Genomic DNA, 21,569 nt, shown 5'->3' on the forward strand with positions numbered 1-21,569 from the left:
GAGCTGTGGAAGGGACGAAGAGCCTGTGGAAAAAGCCATCTTGTTCAACAAGGAAACAACACGCACACCCCTACCTGGCGCGCCAACTGTCGACAGAATATCATCGGCAGTCCTCCGAGGGGTATCCCACGAAGGTAGATTGATCGGCAGAGGAGCGCGAGATCAAGAACAAGAAGGCAACAGAGACACACGAGTTAGACAGGTTCAAGCCGTCAGTATGACGTAATACCCTACTCCTGTGGTTTGTTGGTTTGTATTAGCTATCGTATGATATGCCGTGATTTTAGAGGGGGTCCCTGCCCGCCTTATATAGTCCGGGAGGCATGGTTACAAGTTGGTTAGATCTGAGAGATAACTGGAAAGTAATAACTGATTACAGGAATCTTGGGATCATACATATCCGAACAGATCTCGTAGTATCTTCAGGATATCTTCCCGATGTCTTGCAGAAGGCGCCGAGCAGAGTTGTGCCCCACAAGGCTTCTTCTTGTGGGCTGGGCCACCCCTAGGGGCGCAACCCATGTGGTCTGCCATGGGTATCCGGGGTCGCACACCCCACACCCAAGAAGAAGAAGAAGAAAAACTCATAGAATTCCTTTGCAGTAACAAAGATGTTTTCGCATAGTCATCTAATGATTTGGGAGGAGTCAGTAGAGACATAATTGAGCATAAATTAGACATCAATCCTAACTTCAAGCCAAAAAAGCAATAGCTAAGAAACTTGGCTGAAGATAGAGTTCAAGCTGCAAAGGCCGAAATTCAAAGGTTACTAGATGCAAAAGTCATAAGAGAAGTTCAGTTTACAACTTGGCTAGCAAACATAGTCATGGTAAGAAGGAAGAACAGGAAATGGAAAATGTGCATTGATTTCACAGATCTCAATAAAAGCATGCCCTAAAGACAATTTCCCACTACCAAGAATTGACTCACTAGTTGATCAAGCAGCTGAAACTAAAATGCTTAGTTTCTGGATTGCTTCTCCGATTATCATCAAATTTGGATAAGAAAAGAAGGCGAAGAATTCACAAGTTTTCATCACCCCGTTTGGATCATACTGTTTTGAAAGAATGGCAGAGGGGCTACGCAACGCTGACACAACATTTGTTAGAATGACTTCAATCGTGTTGCATAAATAAATTGGCAAAAACCTCTTGACTTATATTGATGACATAGTGGTCAAAAGCAAGAAAAGAGAAGATCACATAAAAGATCTTTAGGAAAATTTCTCAAACCTGCATGGAGCAAATTTAAAACTAAACCCAGAAAAGTGCACCTTTGGAGTTTAGAAATGAAAAACCTTTGGCCACATTGTATCAGCAAAAGGCAGTGAGCCTAATCCAGATAAAGTCCAACAATCCTAAATATGAAAGTTCTAGAGAATATAAGGGATGCCCAAAAATTAACAGGAAGACTCGCCGCTCTAAACAGATTCATTTCAAAATCAGCAGAACGATGTCTACCAATATTTGAAGCTCTCAAAAGAACGAAAAGTGACTTGGCCTAGGGACCTTCGCAGCAACATGCATTTGAAGAAATAAAAGATATCTTTCAAAGCCAACCACTCTAGCAACACCAACCCCAAGAGCTGAACTATTAATATATGTTTTAGCCACAGAAAGTACAATAAGTTCAGTCTTGGTTCAAGAACAAGAAACTCAACATTCAAAGAAGCCGTTTTGCTTGGACTTTGAAAAGCAGGAGCAATGGGAATTCAAAGGCTAATAATCAAAACAGACTCACAAGTTATTGCACGACACATAGAAAAAGACTACAAGGCAAGAGATCCAGAATTAGCAAAATATTTGCAATTTCTAAGAGACCAAGAAAAATACTTCGATGGCTTCACAGTCAAAAGCATCTCAAGAAGAGACAGCTCAGATGCCGATGAAATAGCAAAAGCAGCTCAAAAAACAAATTTTCCTCAAGATGTCTTCTTCCAAGTCTTAACCCAAGCTTCCATCAAAACAAAACCAGAAACCCCAAGGGAAATTCATGTGATTCAAAGTGAAGACTGGAGAGCAACAATAACAGCTTACCTTCACGGACAGTATGAGCCAAAAAAATGAAGTTGATGAAGTAAGAATGAAACACAGATTAAGAAATTACAAAATCATCGACAATCAGTTATACAAGCAAGGAATCTGTGAACCACTGCTCAAGTGCATATCAGCTGAAGAAGGAAGAAAATTGCTATCAGAAATACATGAAGGTATTTGTGGAACTCATCCAGGTGCAAGAGCCATGGCAGAAAAAGCATTTCGCCAAGGATTTTATTGGCCATCAGCACAAAGTGACAACAAAGATACAGTCAAGTCTTGCCACAATTGCCAACTTGGCCACTAGCAAGATGGGGAGTTGACATAATAAGGAAATTACCCCCAGCACAAGAAAATTATCAATATGCTGTTGTAGCAGTAGAATACTTTACCAAGTGGATCGAAGCCAGTAACCAACATGTCATCTTTCACAATGAAAAATTTCTTGTGGCAAAACATCATATGTCGCTTCGGAGTCCCAAGACACATAACAGTAGACAATGGGACTCAATTTGATAGCGAAGACTTCAGAAATTACTGTAAAATAATGGGAATTCAAGTTTGCTTTGCATCAGTACGACATCCACAGTCAAATGGTGCGGTAGAAAGAGCAAATGGAATCATATGCACCGAAATTTCAAAATGTCTAGTGGGGCTTCCAAAAGGAAAATGGGTCGATGAATTGCCAAAAGTCATTTGGGCACACAATACAACTATATCAACATCAACAAACTTCACACCATTTAAGTTAATTTATGGAGAAGAGGCAATGACACCTGAAGAAATAAAGTTCAAAGGTCCAAGAACAAATGTGCAAATCATTGAAGAAGAAAAACAAGTAACAAGCAAGGATTTGCTCGAGGAAGAAAGAATGAAAGCAATTCAAAATCTTGATAAATATCATAAGGAAACCAAAAGCTAGTATAACAAGAAAGTAAAGCCAAGACAACTATCACCAGGAGACTTCGTTTTGAAAAGAAAGAGAAATGAGGATACAGTTGGAAAGTTTCAACAAAAATGGGAAGGACCTTATCTCATCACGAGAACAAACAAGTTAGGATCATTCCACCTAGCAGACATGAATGGAGAAGAGAATGACCACACATAGAACATTGAATCACTGCGAAAATATTACCCTTAGACTTTCTCATTACTATTTCTACTTTAGACTAGTTTTACTTTAGACTAGTTTAGTTTATTCATTTTAAGTAATCAATTCAAATATAAACGAGCTGCACTATTTTTTCACTCAGGCAAAGCCCTTCACAGGGTGAGTTGTTTTTTAACAAGGCAGTTCTTATTGTAAATTCTCATGAAATATAAATGAGATACTTTTCCCCTAAATTGTGAGTACAAGTAAAGTGTAAGTCGAAGAGTACACCTAAAATATACTCAAACATCGGCTAAAATAAAATTTAATATAGGTAGAATCAATTTTTTTCATCAAGCAAAAAATAATGCTAACCTATCTAAATCAGAATATCTATAACTTTTTCAATTTTTTTTTCAAAATTGACTTCTAAACGAAGTCCACACGTCGCCTTCGCAAAAGAGCTAGGGAATGGCTTTTTTCAAAATTCTCTAAGGTGAATTTTCATCTGTAGATTCTTTTAGTTATGACTTTAGAATGTTTAGTTACTCACATATTTCTAGGCTAGCAGGCAATGCTATGCTAGAATTATTTGCTCTTATGTGATGTTTTGGAATTATGGTAATGCTGGCATGACCTAGCTTCCTTGCTGGTTATTTTGGTAGAACATTTATTTTCTCCATGAAATGAAATTGCTAGCAATATGTAATATTACGTGTTGCATCTATTTTGACTAGTTGCAGGACACAATAAACAAGTGACTCCATTGTAGCTTGGAAAATAATTATCTATTCATCTCTTTTGGTACTAGCAGGTTCCCAATGCATGATTGGCAGCCCAATGCACATGGCTTAGAGCTTGTTTGTGCTGCCAGCAGGAATACTATAGACTTAGCATTGATGAATCATTGATTCATGTTTGTAATGGCTGACCAAATATGTATGTCTTAGTGAGTGTTTAGACTTGGTCATGAATGAATCTATTTGTATGTGAAGCGTGCACAATGATGTTACTTTTGTATTAATTTGCAACCAAATGGCCTTTTATTTTTTTAAATGCATTTAAAAGATCTCGTCAAACCATCGGTCGCTAAAAATATTTGTAACTTCAAATTGTCTGTCGCTATAGAGTACTGGCAGGCTATCTGTCGTTAAAGAGTAGCAGCAGACAATCTATCGCTAAAAGTACTGTCTGACGCTAAAGATTTTTAGCGACAGGACTTACACCGTCTGCAGAAGTCTGTCGCTATAACTTTTTAGCATCAGATTGTCTGTCGCTGTAGCTGCTTTTAGCGTCAGACCATCCATCACTAATCTTGGTGTTGTGGTGTAGCGAGAAAAAATGAAATGAAAACAAGTAAAGAAAACAAAACAAAAATATACTAACCTTAAACACGCAAAAGAAGAAAAAAAAACTTCAACCTTTGACTTCGAGAGAAATTTCGACTTCGTATCAAATTTGACTTCGCGTCACGAAACATTTCAGCAAAACCTCCCCACCTAAGATTAAGTGACGAAAATAGGAGGGGGAGCGCAGTATATATAGGCGACTTCGGGTCAAACACATCTGACAGTCAAAGCAGACCGTTACAATTCAAAAAAACTTAACTATTCCCAGTCTAACGGATATAAACGACCAACTCCAAAGTTCGAGACGACGTTTTCTGCCTTTGTTTTCAAATCAAAACTTCGAGGGATTCTGACCTTTGGAATAGGTCTTCGCCCGCGAGAGGCTGCTCTTGGGATTTGACCGTCAGAAACCGCAGCCCTGAAACTTTGGAGTCGTACTTTTAATTATTATAACAAAGTTTGACTGCAGGGAACGGAGGCGAAGAGGAAATTTCAGCTTCGCTCAGGAAGAATCGACTTCGCTGGAGATAAAGAAGCATCAAAAGAGAAACGAAGGCGGAGACCGTCAGAAACCGCAGCCCTGAAACTTTGGAGTCGTACTTTTAATTATTATAACAAAGTTTGACTACAGGGAACGGAGGCGAAGAGGAAATTTCAGCTTCGCTCGGGAAGAATCGACTTCGCTGGAGATAAAGAAGCATCAAAAGAGAAACGAAGGCAGAGACAACTTCCAACTTCGCTGAACGAGCGAAGTCAAAATGATCCAATGTAAGAATCCTCAAAAATTTGGAGCAAGTCAGAGATGATTTTGAAGAGTAGCAAAGCATCGTGAAGAATTAAGACTGCGAAGGATGAAAAGACGACTTCGCCCCTATAGTTGAAAGGTGTTGTATTCATCTAGAGAGGGGTATAATAGCCATTTGTATATAAATTACGAAGGCTAGGACCCCTATAAATACCCCCTCTGACATGTACAGTACGATCATGGAATGAATACAACTTTGTGCTTGTGTTCAAATTTGATGTTTGTGTGATTGTTTACCCAACAGGGGTCGTCAGACAGGAGATTCCAGTGCCAAAATGCTGCGTGATCTACACGAGAAGGTCGCTAGGGAGCTTGCAAAATCAAAGACATGGTTTTCATCGCCAGCAAGTGGTCTACGGCAATACAGAGCTCAAAGGGCAGCTCGGGATTTCCAGTGAAGCAACGGCAGACGGAAACACGACGATGGGAGCGGGTGATGGAGCGGGCCAGGTGGGAGTGGATTGTTCGAGGCTTCTGCTGTGGGGGTAGAAAAAGGGATATAACCAGGTTGGGCTGGAAACTGGGAGGGAAAGGGGAGCTGCGGCAGAAGAGAAAAGTAGGGAGAAGTAGAAAAAAATAATTATTTTTCTTTTGTTGCAAAGCCATCAAAACACAAATTCAAAACAAATAACTCAAACTGTTGCAAATTTCAACTATTGATATTATCTCAAAAAAAAAAAGAATTTCAACTATCGATATTTTGAAAACAAATTAATTTTTTAATCTCATTTTGAAACTAGATTTTAATCCAAATTATTGAAAAATCTTTTTTAAACACATTTCAAAATACTTTTTCTATAAACACTATTTGCAAGACTTTTGGAAATCAACCTTAAACTCATCTTGAAAATTTATAAAGTTTATTTTTGAAAACAGAGCAAAAACCTATTCGAGTCTTAAACGAGTTTACTAAACTCATTCTGATGCGTCTGACGCTCAGTCTCCAACTCGGCCCGACAGATGTCAAGCTCTGCCTTTAGGGTACTCACCTCAAAAGACAGTTTTTTCTCGTTTTTAGGCGAGAAAAAGAAGTCGGTATGATCATGAGAAAAAGACTGAGCAAAAAGAGAGAAAGAAAAACAAGACATAAGGACAGAAGAAAAACAAACATCCAAAGAAAGAATTATAGAAAAACTTACCTGGAGCCTTTCCCGAAAAGAAGTCGCAAGGGTCGACAAGCTTCCCCAGGCGGCGGTTAGCTCCGACAATCGATGAGTGGCATCAAACTGCTGCACCACGTCATCAGCCGAAGGCGGACCACTGGAAGCAAGAAGAGGAGAGGGAGAAGATGGACGAGGTGAAGAAGGCACAACCAGGGCAATCTCCTGGGAAGCAACGGCCAATACCTCTGATGAACCCATCGCCATGGCCACGGTCACCTCGGGAGCCGCAACGGCCAACCCCTCAGATGAACCCGCCGCCATGGCCACGGTCACCTCGGGAGCCGGCAATTCAGCAGCAGCGGACTCTGTCCCCCTCACAGCCACCTCGGCGACCGTGCGTTCCGAGTCCTGAGACTCAGTACGCAAGGGCACACCAGAGGTTTGACAAGTAGTCGACTGGAGGCTCGGGGAAGACGAAGGCCTAAAAGTTGACAAGGAAACTCGTCAAAAAGAATAAGAAAAAGGAGAACAGAAGCAAAGAAATAAAACCAGAATTCACTCACTCAGCTATCTTCTTCTTCATAAAGCCAAAAGAAGACCTCGCAGGGGGAACCACAGCAGCAAAAACGTCACTGCCACCCTACGACAGGAGCGGCGCAGCATGTACTAGAGCCCTAGAAGAACTCGAACCACCTTGCGACAGGAGCGGCAAGGCAGGTGCTGGAGCCCCAGAAGAACTCGAACCAGATGACTGCCTACTACAAGAGAACAAGACCAAAGTCAAAACAAGAAGAGAGTTCAACAACAGGAAAACAAGAAAAGAACTCACCGACGAGTAACGAGGGCAGCATCATCATCCTCTTCCTCCTCACTCTCGACCAAGGCCACCATAACTCCAGCTGAAAAAAGGATAAAAGTACTCGGTCAAAGATAAAAAACAAACAGCAAAAGGACAGAGCGTATTGATATGCTCACCTAAGAGCATGCTAGCTACAACTGGAGTACCTGGACGAGTACTCGTCTGGCGAGACTTCTTGGCAGCAGATGGAGCAGAAGAAGAACTATCTGCTCGCCCCCTCTTTCCAAAAGTACGAGGAGCTCGAGGAACTAGACGAGGAACATACTCTTCATATACGTCAGAAAATGTGGAAGAAACACCAGGAAGCATCATGGTAGTTTGAGACTTACCGGCCAAGGACGCCCCAGCAAGACTACCCCCAGCCTCCACAGTTGCAGGGAGATCATCAAGGGGAATTGGATCAGCGAAATTATGCCCCAACACCTATAAAAGAGTAAAACAACAAGACAAGGAAGATTGAGCAAAAGTGGATACAACGAAAGAGAATCAAAAGTACTCGCATAAAGAAAAGAACAACTCACATCAGGGGGCGGGTTCTTAGCGCTGTACTCAAGAACAGCAAGCGGAACGACGCTTACTCCTTTCAGCATCTTCTGGAGACGCTCAAGCACCTCCTCGTCGGTCAACTCAAGGGCAGGGACCATACAAGAAGGGTCCTCCGCCCCAGAGTACTCGAAACCGTAATGTTCGCGCTCCTTCAAAGGTTGAACTCGGCGATGAAGAAAACTTGAAATAATACCGAAGCCGGTCAAGCCTTGCTGTTTCAGAGTGCAAATCCTCTCGAGAAAAGGCTTGATCATCTGGAGCTCAGCAGTCGTCATAGGGTTCTTCTCCCATCGGTCATTAACCAAGGGACCAGATCCGGAGTGAACAGAAAGAGGAGGAATCAAGTTGGCAGCATAGAACCAGTCAGCACGCCAATCCCTTACAGAATCAACCAGGTCATAGTCAAAAAATTTGCTCTTAAGACCCTGGCGAAACTGGATCCCGCAGCCACCAAGAACATTGGTGTCATCGCGGCGGGGTTGTGGCTTCAGGCGGAAAAAGTAGCGAAAGAGGGAAAGAGAAGGAGGAATTCCAAGGAAGGTTTCACAAAGATGAACGAAAACGGAAAGATGAAGGACAGCATTGGGGGCAAGGTGATTCAGGCTAATCCCAAAATAGCTGAGAAACCGATGAAGAAAAGCAGAAGCTGGGAGGCAAAGTCCAGCACGGATAAAGGAAACGAAGAGAATAATCTCACCAAGACCTGGAGCAAGGACCCGATGCTCGCCTGGAGCCCTCCATTCAGCAATGTCCTTGCTTTGGATCAGACCATCGCCAACAAGCTCGCGAAGCTAGTCTTCAGTCATTGTCGGAGCCGGCCAAACCTTCTGGGCAGCCCTCATGGCCATGAACTCTTGGTTCTTGATCACGAAAAGTGATGACTCCTCATCCACAAAGGCTGCCTGGGACTTGCTCGTGGCTTTCTTCCTACCCATGTACTAGCGGATGCAAAAAGGCACTAGGGAAAGAGAAGGCTCGGACGACAGCGCTAAGATGACGGCGGCAATGGCGACGACGAAGTTGCGAAGGCTAGGGTTTCAAGGCAAAGGCAGGGTACCAAACAAAAGGAGGAGAAAGGCCTTTAAATAGATTTTACACCGGTAAAAACGAGGCCCACCAGGCCCGTTTTAACACAGCATGAGGACGCAATGGTCCATTTAACGAAGCAACTAAAATGACGGACGACTCAAATCCACACAATGGTACAGTTCAACGGGCAGATTTCAGACTTATCCATCCAGCACCACGGTGAAGTTATCATATTACCACAAAAAAACTCATCAACAATAAAGCAAAGAAGGGTTATCTCACAAGGAGCGCAACAACCCGATCCTTATAGAAAGAACTCGGAAAACTCATCAACAACCGGGACATCAGGAGGATAAAGAATTACAACTCAGAAGACAAGATTTTTTCCATTATGGATGGTTTCAAAAAATAGAAGATTACACATCTTACAAGACCCAACGAACTCGGTACTACGACAAGCAAGGTAGCAAAGAGGAACCCGAACACAGCTAGGCTCTAGAACGACTACGTGTTCCAAGATGCTACTCGGTAGAACAAACCGCCCTCGGCTACACTGTTTTGTTCAAAGGACGGACGCAGTGCATCCAAGGCGGAAATCAGCAGCACAGCGGGACAACATGGAGCAGAGAAGGCCGGCAGGCATCTGTCTACCCAAGACCGATGTGATGCTAGATATGGTGTTGATCTGCACCGGACAGTCTTAGGGCAGGCGATGAGGATCAACCCAGAACTGCCAGATGAATGAACGAAGCCCACATCACAAGACTTCCTCCAACTACCGCCACGTACATCCTGGTACATTGCTGCTGCGGGATTAGCCTACCTCTAATCCCTATCACAAGACTCCCTCTAGCTACGGCAAGACACACAAGAACTGTAAAAATACGCCCGGGGGCTGCTCTACTTCACAAACTACCATATTCATGACTACAGAGACTTCAGACCACGCAACAAAAATGCTCGATGAATCAAAACAACACAGGAGGAGGATATTTATAGGCAAAAGAAGCGGTGCACATGGACTAGGAGCACCAGCAGAACAAACCTAACAAAGGACACAGTGAAAAGACAGAATTCAATGAAAGAGGACTCAGGCGTGAAGGAACAGTACTCAAGGACAAGCATATTCGAAAGGATATACCAACACTGTACAACTCGTGAACAAACAGCATTTACACTCAACCACCACCATACAACTACATCTGACAACAGCAGACTACCAGAGAATATGCCAAGACCCAGCATCCGAGTTCTTCCTGAACAAAACAACCCGGATATATGCTCGGGGGCTGCAACAGGAGAGATTTTCAGTTCTTTCGAACAACTCAGATTCAAGACCCTCCAACTTTTTGTTCCAAATAGCAAGAGGCTCGGGGGCTACACTTAGTGAGTCCACTTTTTCCTTCAAAAAAGCGCACGTCACCAAGAGGACTACTTCAAGACAACAGTTTTCCAAACGACATAAGATTCAAGACCCTCCAACTTTTTGTTCCAAATAGTAAGAGGCTCGGGGGCTACACTCAGTGAGTGCACTTTTTCCTTCAAAAAAGCGCACGTCACTCAAAAGACTTCTTCAAGACAGATGACTTCAAGGCCACATGACAAAAAGGACCCGGACATAGCTATATCCGAACTCTTTTCGACAAAAAGAACCCAGACATAGCTATATCCGAACTCTTTTCGACAAAGAACCTGGGTATATGCTCGGGAGCCCTTCGACGAAGAATCAGGGCAATTTCAAGAAAAGACCCTCAAGCTCCTTGTGCCAAACAGCAAGAGGCTCGGGGGCTGCATCCAAATGGGAGTACTTTTTTCTTCAAAAAGGTACATACCACGCGAAGATCTCACGAAGCGCTACACGGTTTCGCTCAAGAAAGCACTCAGACGACGCTTGTTCCTACTCAACAAGACTTGAAGGAGCAAGACGAGGCTTCCAGAACTCAACCATGAAGTGCTCAGGGGCTTGTCGGTGCGGGACCCACGGGATACCCTGCAAGGAAGGGAGAAGATCTAGTCTAACTAGGATTCTTCCCCTATAATCTTAGTAGTAGTATTATTCTGTAATCCTACTAGGAACTCTCATTGTAAACCGACTAGGATTCTGACCTCCTAACTATAGAAAGGAGGGCAGAGATCCTAAGGAGGGGACGATTGGTATGACACAACACTTGACGATCAATCCAACGCAAAGGCTAATGCCGAACTGGACGTAGGGCTATTACTCGATCAAAGATCGAGGGTCCGAACTAGGATAAATCGACTATCTCTTGCGTTTACCGTCGAGTTCTGCATACACTGAAGCCCGAACAAACTGCCCCGGGGACCCCGTGGCAAGCTATCGGTGGTGAAACATCGACAAGGACCTCCTAGGATGACGATTAGTTGGCGGCAGTGTTTATGGCCAAGGCAGTGACCACGGACATCAAGCTGCTCAATCGGGCTTAACGGGGCGTGTGTAGAAAATGTGCTTTGCCGCTTCGCTGCTTCTTGATACATCATCTTTTTCCTTAAGCTCCTGGCCATCCTTACTGTACTTGCACTCTTTGGTGATATGTCCGGCGTTTTCGCCGCATACAAAGCAATATGGGGCCCTTTGGCCTCTGCCCATTGCTCTACCACCTCATCCTCTACGAAGGCCACGGCCGCCTCTGCCGCGGCGTGATGATTAGTCGAAATTCTGATATGGTTGAGATTGTGGCGGGCTGGAATGAGCTTGCTCTGGTGCAGATTGCCCTGAATCTTCTTGTTGGTTGTTTATTGAACGAAATGTCTCACATTTTGCTGCATTGGTGTCTGGGGTGGCCTTGGTACTTTCGCTACCTGTCTTTGGAGGTTACGTGCTTCCTTTCATCGCCTGTAATCATCATCTGATTTGGCGTACCAGTTCATGATTTCGAATAGCTCGGCTATCGTAGCCGGTGGCTTCCTGGCATGGTATGCCACGCATTGACCCGTGGCTAAACCTTTAGTGGCCGCTGCTACGACCGCTGCTTCCGGCACGTTTGGGGCTTGCGCTTTCAGCTGAATGAATCTCTTCAAGTACTCAGAAAGGGCATCGTCGTCCCGCTGCACGCAGTTCATGAGATCTCATGTAGTTTTCGCCCCCAGCTGGTACCCTTGAAATGTTGCCAAGAGTTCCATTTTGATCTGGTGCCAGGAGTGAACGGAAAGAGGCTTCAATGATGTGTACCAGTCATGGGCTATATCCTTGACCGCCAAGATGAGAGATTTCGCCAGGGTCTGGGTATCGCCCCCAGCCGAAATGACCGCTGCTTCGTAGTGGCTATGAACTTTCTCAGATTGGTCCTTCCGTCGAAAGGCGGAATACGAGGCTTGTAATTCTGTGGCCATGGGTGCCGCTGCAACTCCTTTGATAATGGTGATGTGGGGTTGTATACTTCCTTGTTTTCGTCCGATATGCCCATGTCTAGCAAGAAAATGTTTTCGCCATCTTGAATAAAGCCTTCGCCGCCTGCTCTCTGAAGCTGCTGAACCTCTCTGGCTAGTCTTTCTCTCTGAATTTCGGCCTGCCTGATGGCCCGCTGGGACTGCTCTGCTCTATTTCGCGCTGTGGCCTGCTGTAACAGTTGTTCCTTTTCGTGTAGTAGGTTTTGGATTTCTTGCTGATACTCGTCTAGCCTTCTTAGCTCCCCTGCTTGCTTAGTGATTTCGCCACCTTCGTCTTTGTTTTCGTCTGGATCAGTGGTTACATCCTAAACCTGCCCTTTAGGAGTAGCTTCACGCCCGGTGGGCAGTTCAGTGTCATTGCCTTGAGCCCGTGGTACGGTTGGCTCTGTAACACCTGGCGAAACCGCCGCCGCTGCTGCGGCCTCAGCTGCCGATCTCACTGCAGCGGCGACTGCCCCTGCTTTAGATGATTCGGCGTTCTCGCTAGTTGTTTTCGCTCCCTTCCTTCCAGCCAGGGTAAGCTCGAGTGACAACCACGGTGGGTGCCAATGTTGTTCTAGGCCTTAGCCTTCAAACATCGAGTTGTCGCTCAAGTAACCGAAAGCACAGTAATATATGGACGGTAGGAATAGGGAATGATGATATGGCAAACGCAAATGGTGGAAAGAATCGAGCTTTCATTCCTCTCCTTTTACAAGGATCTCTTGGAGCTCTATTTATACACATCCGTATCTTTCCTAGGGACCAAAATGCCCCTCTGACTGCCCTGATTCTACAGTATATTCCGAACCAGCGGGGCATCCTTGGTCTATTCCGCTTTTGGCCTCCCCCGGTGATCACTTCCCTTGTCTGGTCCTATCAAGGGAGCCGCGTAGCTTCCGTCCTTTCATCCGTTTCTGCCTTCTCGCGTTGTCGACGAGAATGGGTCAACCTGCACAACACCGCACCACATCACGCCGAAAGTGTCACGACGAACGAAAAGCGCCCGCGTCATTCTGGCGGGTTCACCGCTACAAATGCCGAAAGGCCTTTCGTATAGCTTCGATCGAGCCATTTCGCCTTCCCTTATCGCCTGCGTCTTGACGAAAGGAGGGCCCATGTACCTGCACTTACGACATGGAATAACTTAGCGTTCCCTTGTCCGAAATGGCATGGTATTTGCCTGCCCGACTCGCCCATATCGTCCTGTCGTGCAAAAGCGAACGCGTCCGCCCTTCGGTTCTACCAGCACTGCCCATTTCAGCTCTCCGGGCCGATACAGAGATCGAAAAGGACGGGGAAGGGGGGTACCAAATGGTATATCAACCCCCAACATACTTCTACTCACCTATGGAACTCCTAGGAAAGTGGCTTCAGTTTTATATGTAGGGAACTCCTAGGAAATTAAAGACCACTACTTTTTGTTTGTTGCTCCCAAAGTTTTTTGCAATAATTTACTAAATTAATCCGTTGCAGATTTCAGGTAGCAGCTTGCCACCAAAATCTGCCCCTATATATACCACTCCACCATACTGCGTGCATCACCATTAGCTATATTGTAGAAATTGCTAGCACGTACTACTATTATGTCTCACAGCTATATCAGCGTCATGGCACTGATGAGGATATGCTTTTAGTCTGTGTCTGCCTGCTGCTGCTAGACGGTGCTGTTCGTTTGTTGCTGGCCAAGGACTGAAATAGAGATTAGGACTAGGTGACACCAGGAAATATGCACTGAAGGCCTCAATGAGATTAAGGAGTTCTCTTCAAAAAAATAAGATTAAGGAGTCTAGTACTTCACTTTAGACTGAGAGGATAAGGTTTCTTCCCGACCTACAACTGCGAGCCTCTAGCCTCTTGCACTGCACGGCCTATTGGATACCGAGGCCTTGGTTGCCAATTGTTGCCATTGGTTCAGCTTCCGGTTCCAGGGCAAGGACATGAGTGCTGTGCTTGAAAGAAGCTGGGCGCACAAGTTGACAGCAACAATTGGGAAACAGTAAAGCTGTGATAACGAGCTCGCTAACCGATGTGACTATGCGATCGGATCGAGAGCAGGCAATAGAGGGCGCCAGATGACAAGAGGAAATGGTAGTGTCAGCGCAATGCACCAACCATGAGAACACCGCGAGCTGCGGTGGGCATATTAGAGAAGAGCAGATCTGCATCATCAGCCACTAGCTGCTGACGTTTGGGTTTAGCTGCTTGCCTTTGCGCTTGAGTATATTCCTATAAATGCCCTAGTCAGCATCGTGATAATCAAACATGATCCATATTTACATATAGCCTGTTTTTTAGCGTGTACTGGATGTGCCACAGTAAGAAGAACAAGGAGAACCCATGCCTGCATGGTGGATTGAATCACTTACTTGATGCCCACGGCCCATGGTATTCTTATATGCCCCAAGTACATGCGCCTCGAAAGATTACCACGGGAACCGGACAACCTCATCTTCGTTGGTCTCATCGTTAAGGGCTCATGGCCAACCGTAGCTGCCAATCCCCTAACAAATGAGGGTGCCACCAGACAGTCCTATAGCCTAGTGGTTACAAGAGCCTCAGTAGCACCTGAGGTCCTATATTCGACTCCATGTGGGAGCGAATATTCAAGGATTTAAGCGTTTTGTACTTTTAGTGGTAGGTGAAGTTCCCGTCGACCGCGAGGTGCCTGTGTGATGACTTCGTCAATCTTGTCTTGAGGATGTGCCGCCCCATCTTCAGAGGTGCTCATTTGGGTATGGTTTGTGTGCGTGCATTGTGAGCGTCTGCGTTGTAGTGTGTAATCTCAAAATGAAATTGACAGTTCTAGCATCGCCAACCTGCCAAGACTCCCTGTGCTTGAGGCCCTTGAGGACCTCCTGGGATGACGATTAGTTGGCGGCAGTGTTTATGGCCAAGGCAGTGACCATGGACATCAAGCTGCTCAATCGGGCTTAACATAGGAGATCCCGATCTGTTGATGGCAAATGGAAGCAGGGCAAGAGGAGGCATCGGCAAGAGCATTGCACGCTGATCTTGGCCACACCTTGGCTGTTCTCAGCAAGGGATTTTACAATACCTTTTAGGCTTTTGCTAGTTTTCAAATACTACTGAAATTTAAAATTATTTCATTCAAATATTTCTTGCATACAGTTTCAGAACTAATATTATTACATTTCAAACATGGACAGATTATTTTTTTATATTATATGATGGGCCTTGTTCTCCGAAATCTCTAGATCAGCCATGGTCGTTTTGGACTCTTTTTCTAAAATAAAACAGAATGTTGTCCAGTACTTATATTACATATGGTGCGTCCATGCCATTAATAATGTTATAACTAGTGAGCTCCAAGCAAATTGAGGCCACTACGTTTTGTTCGTTGCACCCTGAATTTTCCAATAATTTATTATATTGCTTGGTTGCGGATTTCTAGTAGCAGTTTCCCAAAGGCCTCTCACTATATATACCAATAATCCATCAGCATACTGCAGTGTTTCCAGCATCACCATTAGCCCGTCTAACAGTATAAGAGAGTGTTGATATTGCTTGCCACGTAGTACTACGTACTATTATTTCTCGCTGCTGTATTTATTAGTCTCATGACACTGAAATGAGGAGAGGCTTCTGGTCCCTGTGTGGTTGTTCGGCTAGCCAGTGTTGTTTCAATGGCCCAGGCAAGACAACGTATGAAATACAGATTAGGAGTGGGTGACATCAGGAAAAATACAGATTCAAGATCTCAGATGATAAGGCTTCCTCCCTGCACGAAAAAGTCTGGTAGAGAGCAACCCAGAACCTGATTGCCATTGGTGGAATTTGCCCATGTCTTTCCACAACCACTGCACCACAATATGGATCGCCTGGGCTTGATTGGTACTAGGTGCCACTAGTTGTGATTGCTGTAGGAGAAACCAGCGGCGCAAGCTCCATGGCTAGTCATGTCCATCGGCGACATTGAGCAAGCTGATGCATGCGAGCAGTCCAGAAGAAGCAAGGAAGGCGTGCTTTGTCCTTGTCAAGCGTGCACAGGAGGACAAGGAAGAGGTGGAGCTTGGCACCAAGGATATGTAATATATATACTGTATGCTTGGTTCCTATCTGATAGAGCTATGCCTGATCAAATCTTCCTGCAATATCCTATTGCATATCGATGGCTTGGTTGGCACTTGAAGTACGTGTACTCGTGCAGGTAATCATATGTGAATGAACACAAAGTCATTGTAGAATTATGCTTGCAACATGTAATCTGTATGGTAATAAAAATGAACATCAGGCATACTCGATAGATGATCGACATAAGATTTTCTAGAGCATCAAAGTATTAATATTATTACAGAATCAGATTATTTTGGACAAGTAAACCCTGGGTAAAATTGTAAACATCTAGGAGGACATGTGTAGTTCGGGATATGAAACATAAAGTTTTCTTCATGTTAGATGTCGGAGATTAAAGGAAAGAATGGTTTTTGCATCAGTCTATATAGGAACAGTTTTGTATCATTATTGAAGAGGGATAAACACATCTGTCTTCAGTATGTCTTGAGCTTGAGTCAGGCAAGTCTTCACTACTACAAAACAATTTGAGGAGACACCTTGCTATTTTAAGACGCGGACAGCTGATTTACCAAGACACCTAAAAAGCCACCGCCTCCAAAAAACAATTGTCAAAGCCGGCCTCTGTTAATAAGAGAAGCCCACAACCGGCCCATTTATCTCTCCCATCAAAACCCTATCTCACAGCTGAGGATGCTATCCTCTCTACCACACAACAGAGCCCCTGCATTTTTGCCTGCCATACGGTCTGCCGCTCCCTTGTCCACCTCTCCTATCCCTCCACACCTTCCTTCTTTTGCTCTACGCCTCTACCAAGGCCAGCAGATCATCACTGTCGGCGGTTGCGAGGATGCATGGCAGCGAGGAAGATGTGCACCAGAGACAGCATTGAGGAGTTACTAATATTTTTCTATGCTTCCCTACACAAATATGTTATAATAGCTTCAGCAATCAAAACACTCATACCTATCAAAATTAGCAGAGCCTTTTTACAGTACTTGAAATTGCCTCGCGTTGCCTCCCATTGCCTCCATAAAATATTAATTATCATCATAAAGGGTATGTTGGTCATTTCACGTGCCTATCACTACTCGCCGCGCCCCTCCCCGATCCGCGCCCGACGCCGTCGTCCCGACTCGCCCTCGCACTCGGCATCGCCCGACGCTGTCGCGTTCACCAAAGCCGCCACCGCCGCCGCCGCCCTCGCACGGCGCCGCGCTGGCCTGCCATTGCCCGCACTGCCCTGCTCTTACCCTAGCAAACGCTGCCCTGCTCTCTCCCTCCCTCTAGCCGCCGCCGGAGCCTCGTCGCGACGGCGGCCCAGCCGCGCCGCTGCCCCCGACCCGCCCCCAACGCGAGGGCCGCGGTGGTCACCTCCGTCGCCGCCTTCGTCGAGTCCGCTGGATTCCCGCGTGCCCTCGCCGCCCTCTAGTCCGAGGCCAGCCTCGAGGTACCAACTCCCATGTAATCCGATCACATGATGAAACCTCGAATCAATTTGGTTTGTGTTCATTCTGATTCCATTCACTACTCTTTCATATGGAGAAATCGAGCATATTTCCTTTGTGTATAGGCTAATGCAGAATGGAGTTGTATGTTCAATTCTGCAACAAGAGAATAGCACTTGTTTATTTAGCTTGATTCTGGCAAAGCATGTGCAGAGAATGCTTCTACTGCTTCTTTAGCCAGGCCAGCTCTGTTGTGAGAACTAGCAAGATGTAATTGAAACAAAATAAAACTGAAATGGCTTACTTATTCTAGTTCACTGTTAGGTGTATGAGATTGGATTGGATGAATAGGTCAAATATTTGTTTTTTTAAAATAATAATCATTGTACATAACTGATTTGCTAGTGGAGGGCTGGAGGCTTAGAGTTCTTGATATTTCGTACTAATTGTGCCTTCCTGTTACTCTTTTGCATTCACTGAGTACTAATATCTTCTGCCGGTACCTATTCAGTTTGTTGCTCTAATGCTGATGTCAATTTTCAGAACATCAGGTTTCATCATTTTTCTATTTATCAAAAGTGACCCACATCTCCTTTTCTGTTCATCGACTCATCGAGTAACAACACCTATTTTTATTTCTAGTCTAATGATCATGTCAATTCTCAAAAGTTCAAATTTGATCCTTCCTTTGTTGAAAGTTGCTTAATTCTGTCATCGCATGTCAAAGCTTTTGCTATTGGAATGAAGCATGCACATGCATTTTGATCTAGCATTATGACAAGTGCTTCAAAGGAGAACAACAGTGAATGAACCTTTTTCTTTTCTGAATCTCGTGTCGCAGTGCACTATAGAGCATGGGTTCAAGGATCATCTCATAAATTTGAGGATACGTGGCAGGAACAGCATCCGATTGACTCTAGTACTTGGAAAAGGTGCCACAAAAGTCACTTCACTTATTTTATACTCAGTTTTGCTCATCCGCATGCAATTTCATCCATCAACTCCATAAATTTTAACAGCTTACTTTGCATGCTATTATGATTTTCTAGTACAATGATGATGGCTCTTATCGAGGATCTCATAGCCAGTTACCCACCCAGCAACTTGCCATGCCTGCTATTAATTGGTTAATGTGTTGTGAGATGAAAGAGTGAAATATGCATTACTCATTTCTGATCTGTACCTCTTTATGTGGCATTGCTCAGCAAGCTTACAGGTACTGGGTAACTAACCTGAGAATTATATGGGCACCATCAATAGCACAGCAGTGTTCTTTTTACTCCAACAGAGAAAAAAGAAATGTCTGGTTTAGGCATTGGTGTCAGCAACATGAGAATTGGGGAGCGTGCGTTGTTGCATGTTGGTTGCATTGGGAGCTAGGTTATGGCAAAGAAGGAAGCTTTTCATTCCCAAATGTCCCTCCAATGGCAGGCTTATTGATGTTTTAGTTATGTGATTATCTTTCCCTCTTGTCGGGGTTGTCTTGTATTATTTTTGGATATAATAGGTCACTGCTCATGCACCTTGGCTGGTTTCTGTTACACCTTGGTGGAGCTTGTTTTTGTTACACCTTGGCTGGTTCCAAGTTTCTAAATGCATATAAACATAGGCTGCTATTTTAGAACATGGCAGGCTGCTGAAATTTGAAACTTCAAGTGCAAAGTGAATTTCAATAATGAAAACCTGTGCATCCTAATGAAAGCTTCATTTTTCAGGAGAAAATGTCAGATGATGATTCTTTGCTGGAGTACAGTGAAATTGTTATGAAGATGTTTGACAGTGAGGACGACGGATTTGAGTTTTATAACAACTACGCTTATGAGAAAGGATTTAGTGTGAGAAAGGAATACTACGAGTGGGACAACGGCCACAATGAGAGGACCCTTCGGAAGTTTGTTTGCAGCTGTGAAGGTTTCCGCGCAGAGAAGGAGGTGAGGAGGGAGATCAAGAAGCGGAGGCCGCGGAATATCACTCGTTGTGGATGTCGTGCTCAACTTGTGATTGCACAGGATCCGAACATAGAGCAGTGGTATGTGAAGGATTTCATCGACAAGCACAACCATCCGATGACGGAACCAGACCTTGCTTGCTTTCTGCGTTCACATAGAAGAATCAACGATGATCAGAAAGCAGAGATTGTGCAGCTGCAGATTTCTGGGATCCGCAAACACCAGATAATGGATATTATGGTTAGGTGGTACGGTGGGTATGATAAGGTTGGATTTACATCAAGGGACCTTTACAATTTCTGCCATCGCAACAAGGCGGAGACACTTTCCAGTGGTGATGCTCGAACAATCATCAGTTACATGACATAATCGAAACGTAGAGATACTGATTTCTTTTTCCAGTACAAGACTGATGGGAGAGGGCACCTAACGGGACTGCTCTGGTGTGACTTTCAATGTCAGATGGATTATAGAGCGTTTGGTGATGTCGTCGTGTTTGATGGCACATACAAAACGAATCGATACAACCTGACCCTTGTTCCTTTTGTTGCAGCTGTGAAGGTTTCCGCGCAGCCATGGACCCTGAAAAGCAGTAGGGATCAAGACATCATGTCTTAATAAAGTTATCTACCATGTATCCATGTTTCAAATATTAGAAAAGAACAATAGAGCAAACCTCTAGTCATTCCAATGCACTGTTTATGGTTTGTCTAACTTGGGCTAACGACTTATTTGATGGTTAAATGCAGATGGTATGATTGGCATGGCTATCATCACAGGCGCCTTTGGAGTTGTGGGTCTTGTTGCTGGTGGTATAATTGCTGCAGCTTCTTCGTCATCCAGGAGGAGATGAGGATATCTTCTCTCTTGAAGTGAATAAGAAATCAAGATGGGCAAAAGCTTGGTGACAGATGATCATCACTTTTGTGCTCAGTGTGAAGGGGTGCTCACTTGTCTTTTTTCCTATACTTTGCGTGTGAGACCAACCTTGTATTGCGTCCAAACGAGAGATAAATGTATTCTTAACAGTAGAGAATGAGGCTCAGGAACATTTCGATTGTTGTACTTTGTGTTGCTGCAGAAGATGCTGTGAGTATAGTAGAATAACAAAGTTCATAATAATACTCTGATCCCGGGTCCTAGTTTCCTAGATGAGTTCATTCCTCATCGCCAATATGAAATTGCTGCACTTTACTTTCTGTGAATTTTTTGTGTGGCCTCAAAGCGTTCTGCTTAATGACTTTTTAAGCGGAAAAGGACCTTAAAGTACGGGCAGAAGCAGCTCAAGGACGCCTAGTCGCCGCGGAACTACTACAAGTGCACCCACGACGAGCGAGGTGGATCTCCTGGACGACGGCTACCGGTGGAGCAAGTACGGGCAGAAGGTGGTCAAGGGCAACCAGCGGCCGAGGTGAAATTTTCACTTGGACTATCTGATCCTGAACATACCAACCATTGTGAGTTGTGAATTTGTGATGGTGCTCATTGCATGCTCACTGCTCTGCTCAATGATGTGCAGGAGCTACTACAAGTGCATCGCCGACAATTGCAACATGCTCAAGCAGATCGAGAGGGCGTCCACCGACCCCAGGTGCGTCCTGACGACATACACAGGCCGCCACAACCACGACCTGCCAGGACGGGTCAACAAAGCCTCCGCGGGCGGCTCTTCTGCTGATCCGGCCCCTCCATCTGCGAACACGGCTAGTGGAAGTGGGGCGTTTCAGGAGAATTGGGGGGCTCGGCAGCTGAACGAGGAGTTCTAGCCGGGAAATGAATGATTGGCCATTGGCCTCTGTGGAGTGTGGCTTTCCTGGGTGTGAATAATAGAGGCTGGATCATTGATTCTTTTGGGTAGGTGTTTCTGCTGGCTAATTGTTATTTGATTAGATTTCGGCTAAACATGTGCTTGTGCTGCATGGTATGTACATTT

At 44.7% G+C, this 21,569-nt stretch overlaps 1 protein-coding gene across 1 annotated transcript; it reads left to right on the forward strand.

Annotated features, from left to right (window-relative positions):
• The first annotated feature begins 11,400 nt into the window (after positions 1–11,400).
• LOC136480614 (uncharacterized) lies at positions 11,401–21,402 on the forward strand. Its single transcript, XM_066478108.1, has 7 exons — positions 11,401–11,562; positions 19,403–19,903; positions 20,099–20,197; positions 20,386–20,388; positions 20,718–20,725; positions 20,904–21,047; positions 21,156–21,402. Exons 1-7 carry the CDS (start codon positions 11,401–11,403, stop codon positions 21,400–21,402), a joined length of 1,164 nt encoding a protein of 387 aa, XP_066334205.1.
• The last annotated feature ends 167 nt before the right edge of the window (positions 21,403–21,569 follow it).

Source organism: Miscanthus floridulus, chromosome 9 (genome assembly GCF_019320115.1).
Source record: "Miscanthus floridulus cultivar M001 chromosome 9, ASM1932011v1, whole genome shotgun sequence".
NCBI lineage: Eukaryota > Viridiplantae > Streptophyta > Magnoliopsida > Poales > Poaceae > Miscanthus > Miscanthus floridulus.

Excerpts from the sequence above, each read along its gene's own strand:
- LOC136480614 (XM_066478108.1), top strand. The coding sequence starts at position 11,401 with ATGGGGCCCTTTGGCCTCTGCCCATTGCTCTACCACCTCATCCTCTAC. Across the intron at positions 19,904-20,098 it reads GGTACGGTGGGTATGATAAG|ATGGATTATAGAGCGTTTGG; the intron begins GTTGGATTTACA and ends TTTCAATGTCAG. Across the intron at positions 21,048-21,155 it reads AAGGGCAACCAGCGGCCGAG|GAGCTACTACAAGTGCATCG; the intron begins GTGAAATTTTCA and ends AATGATGTGCAG.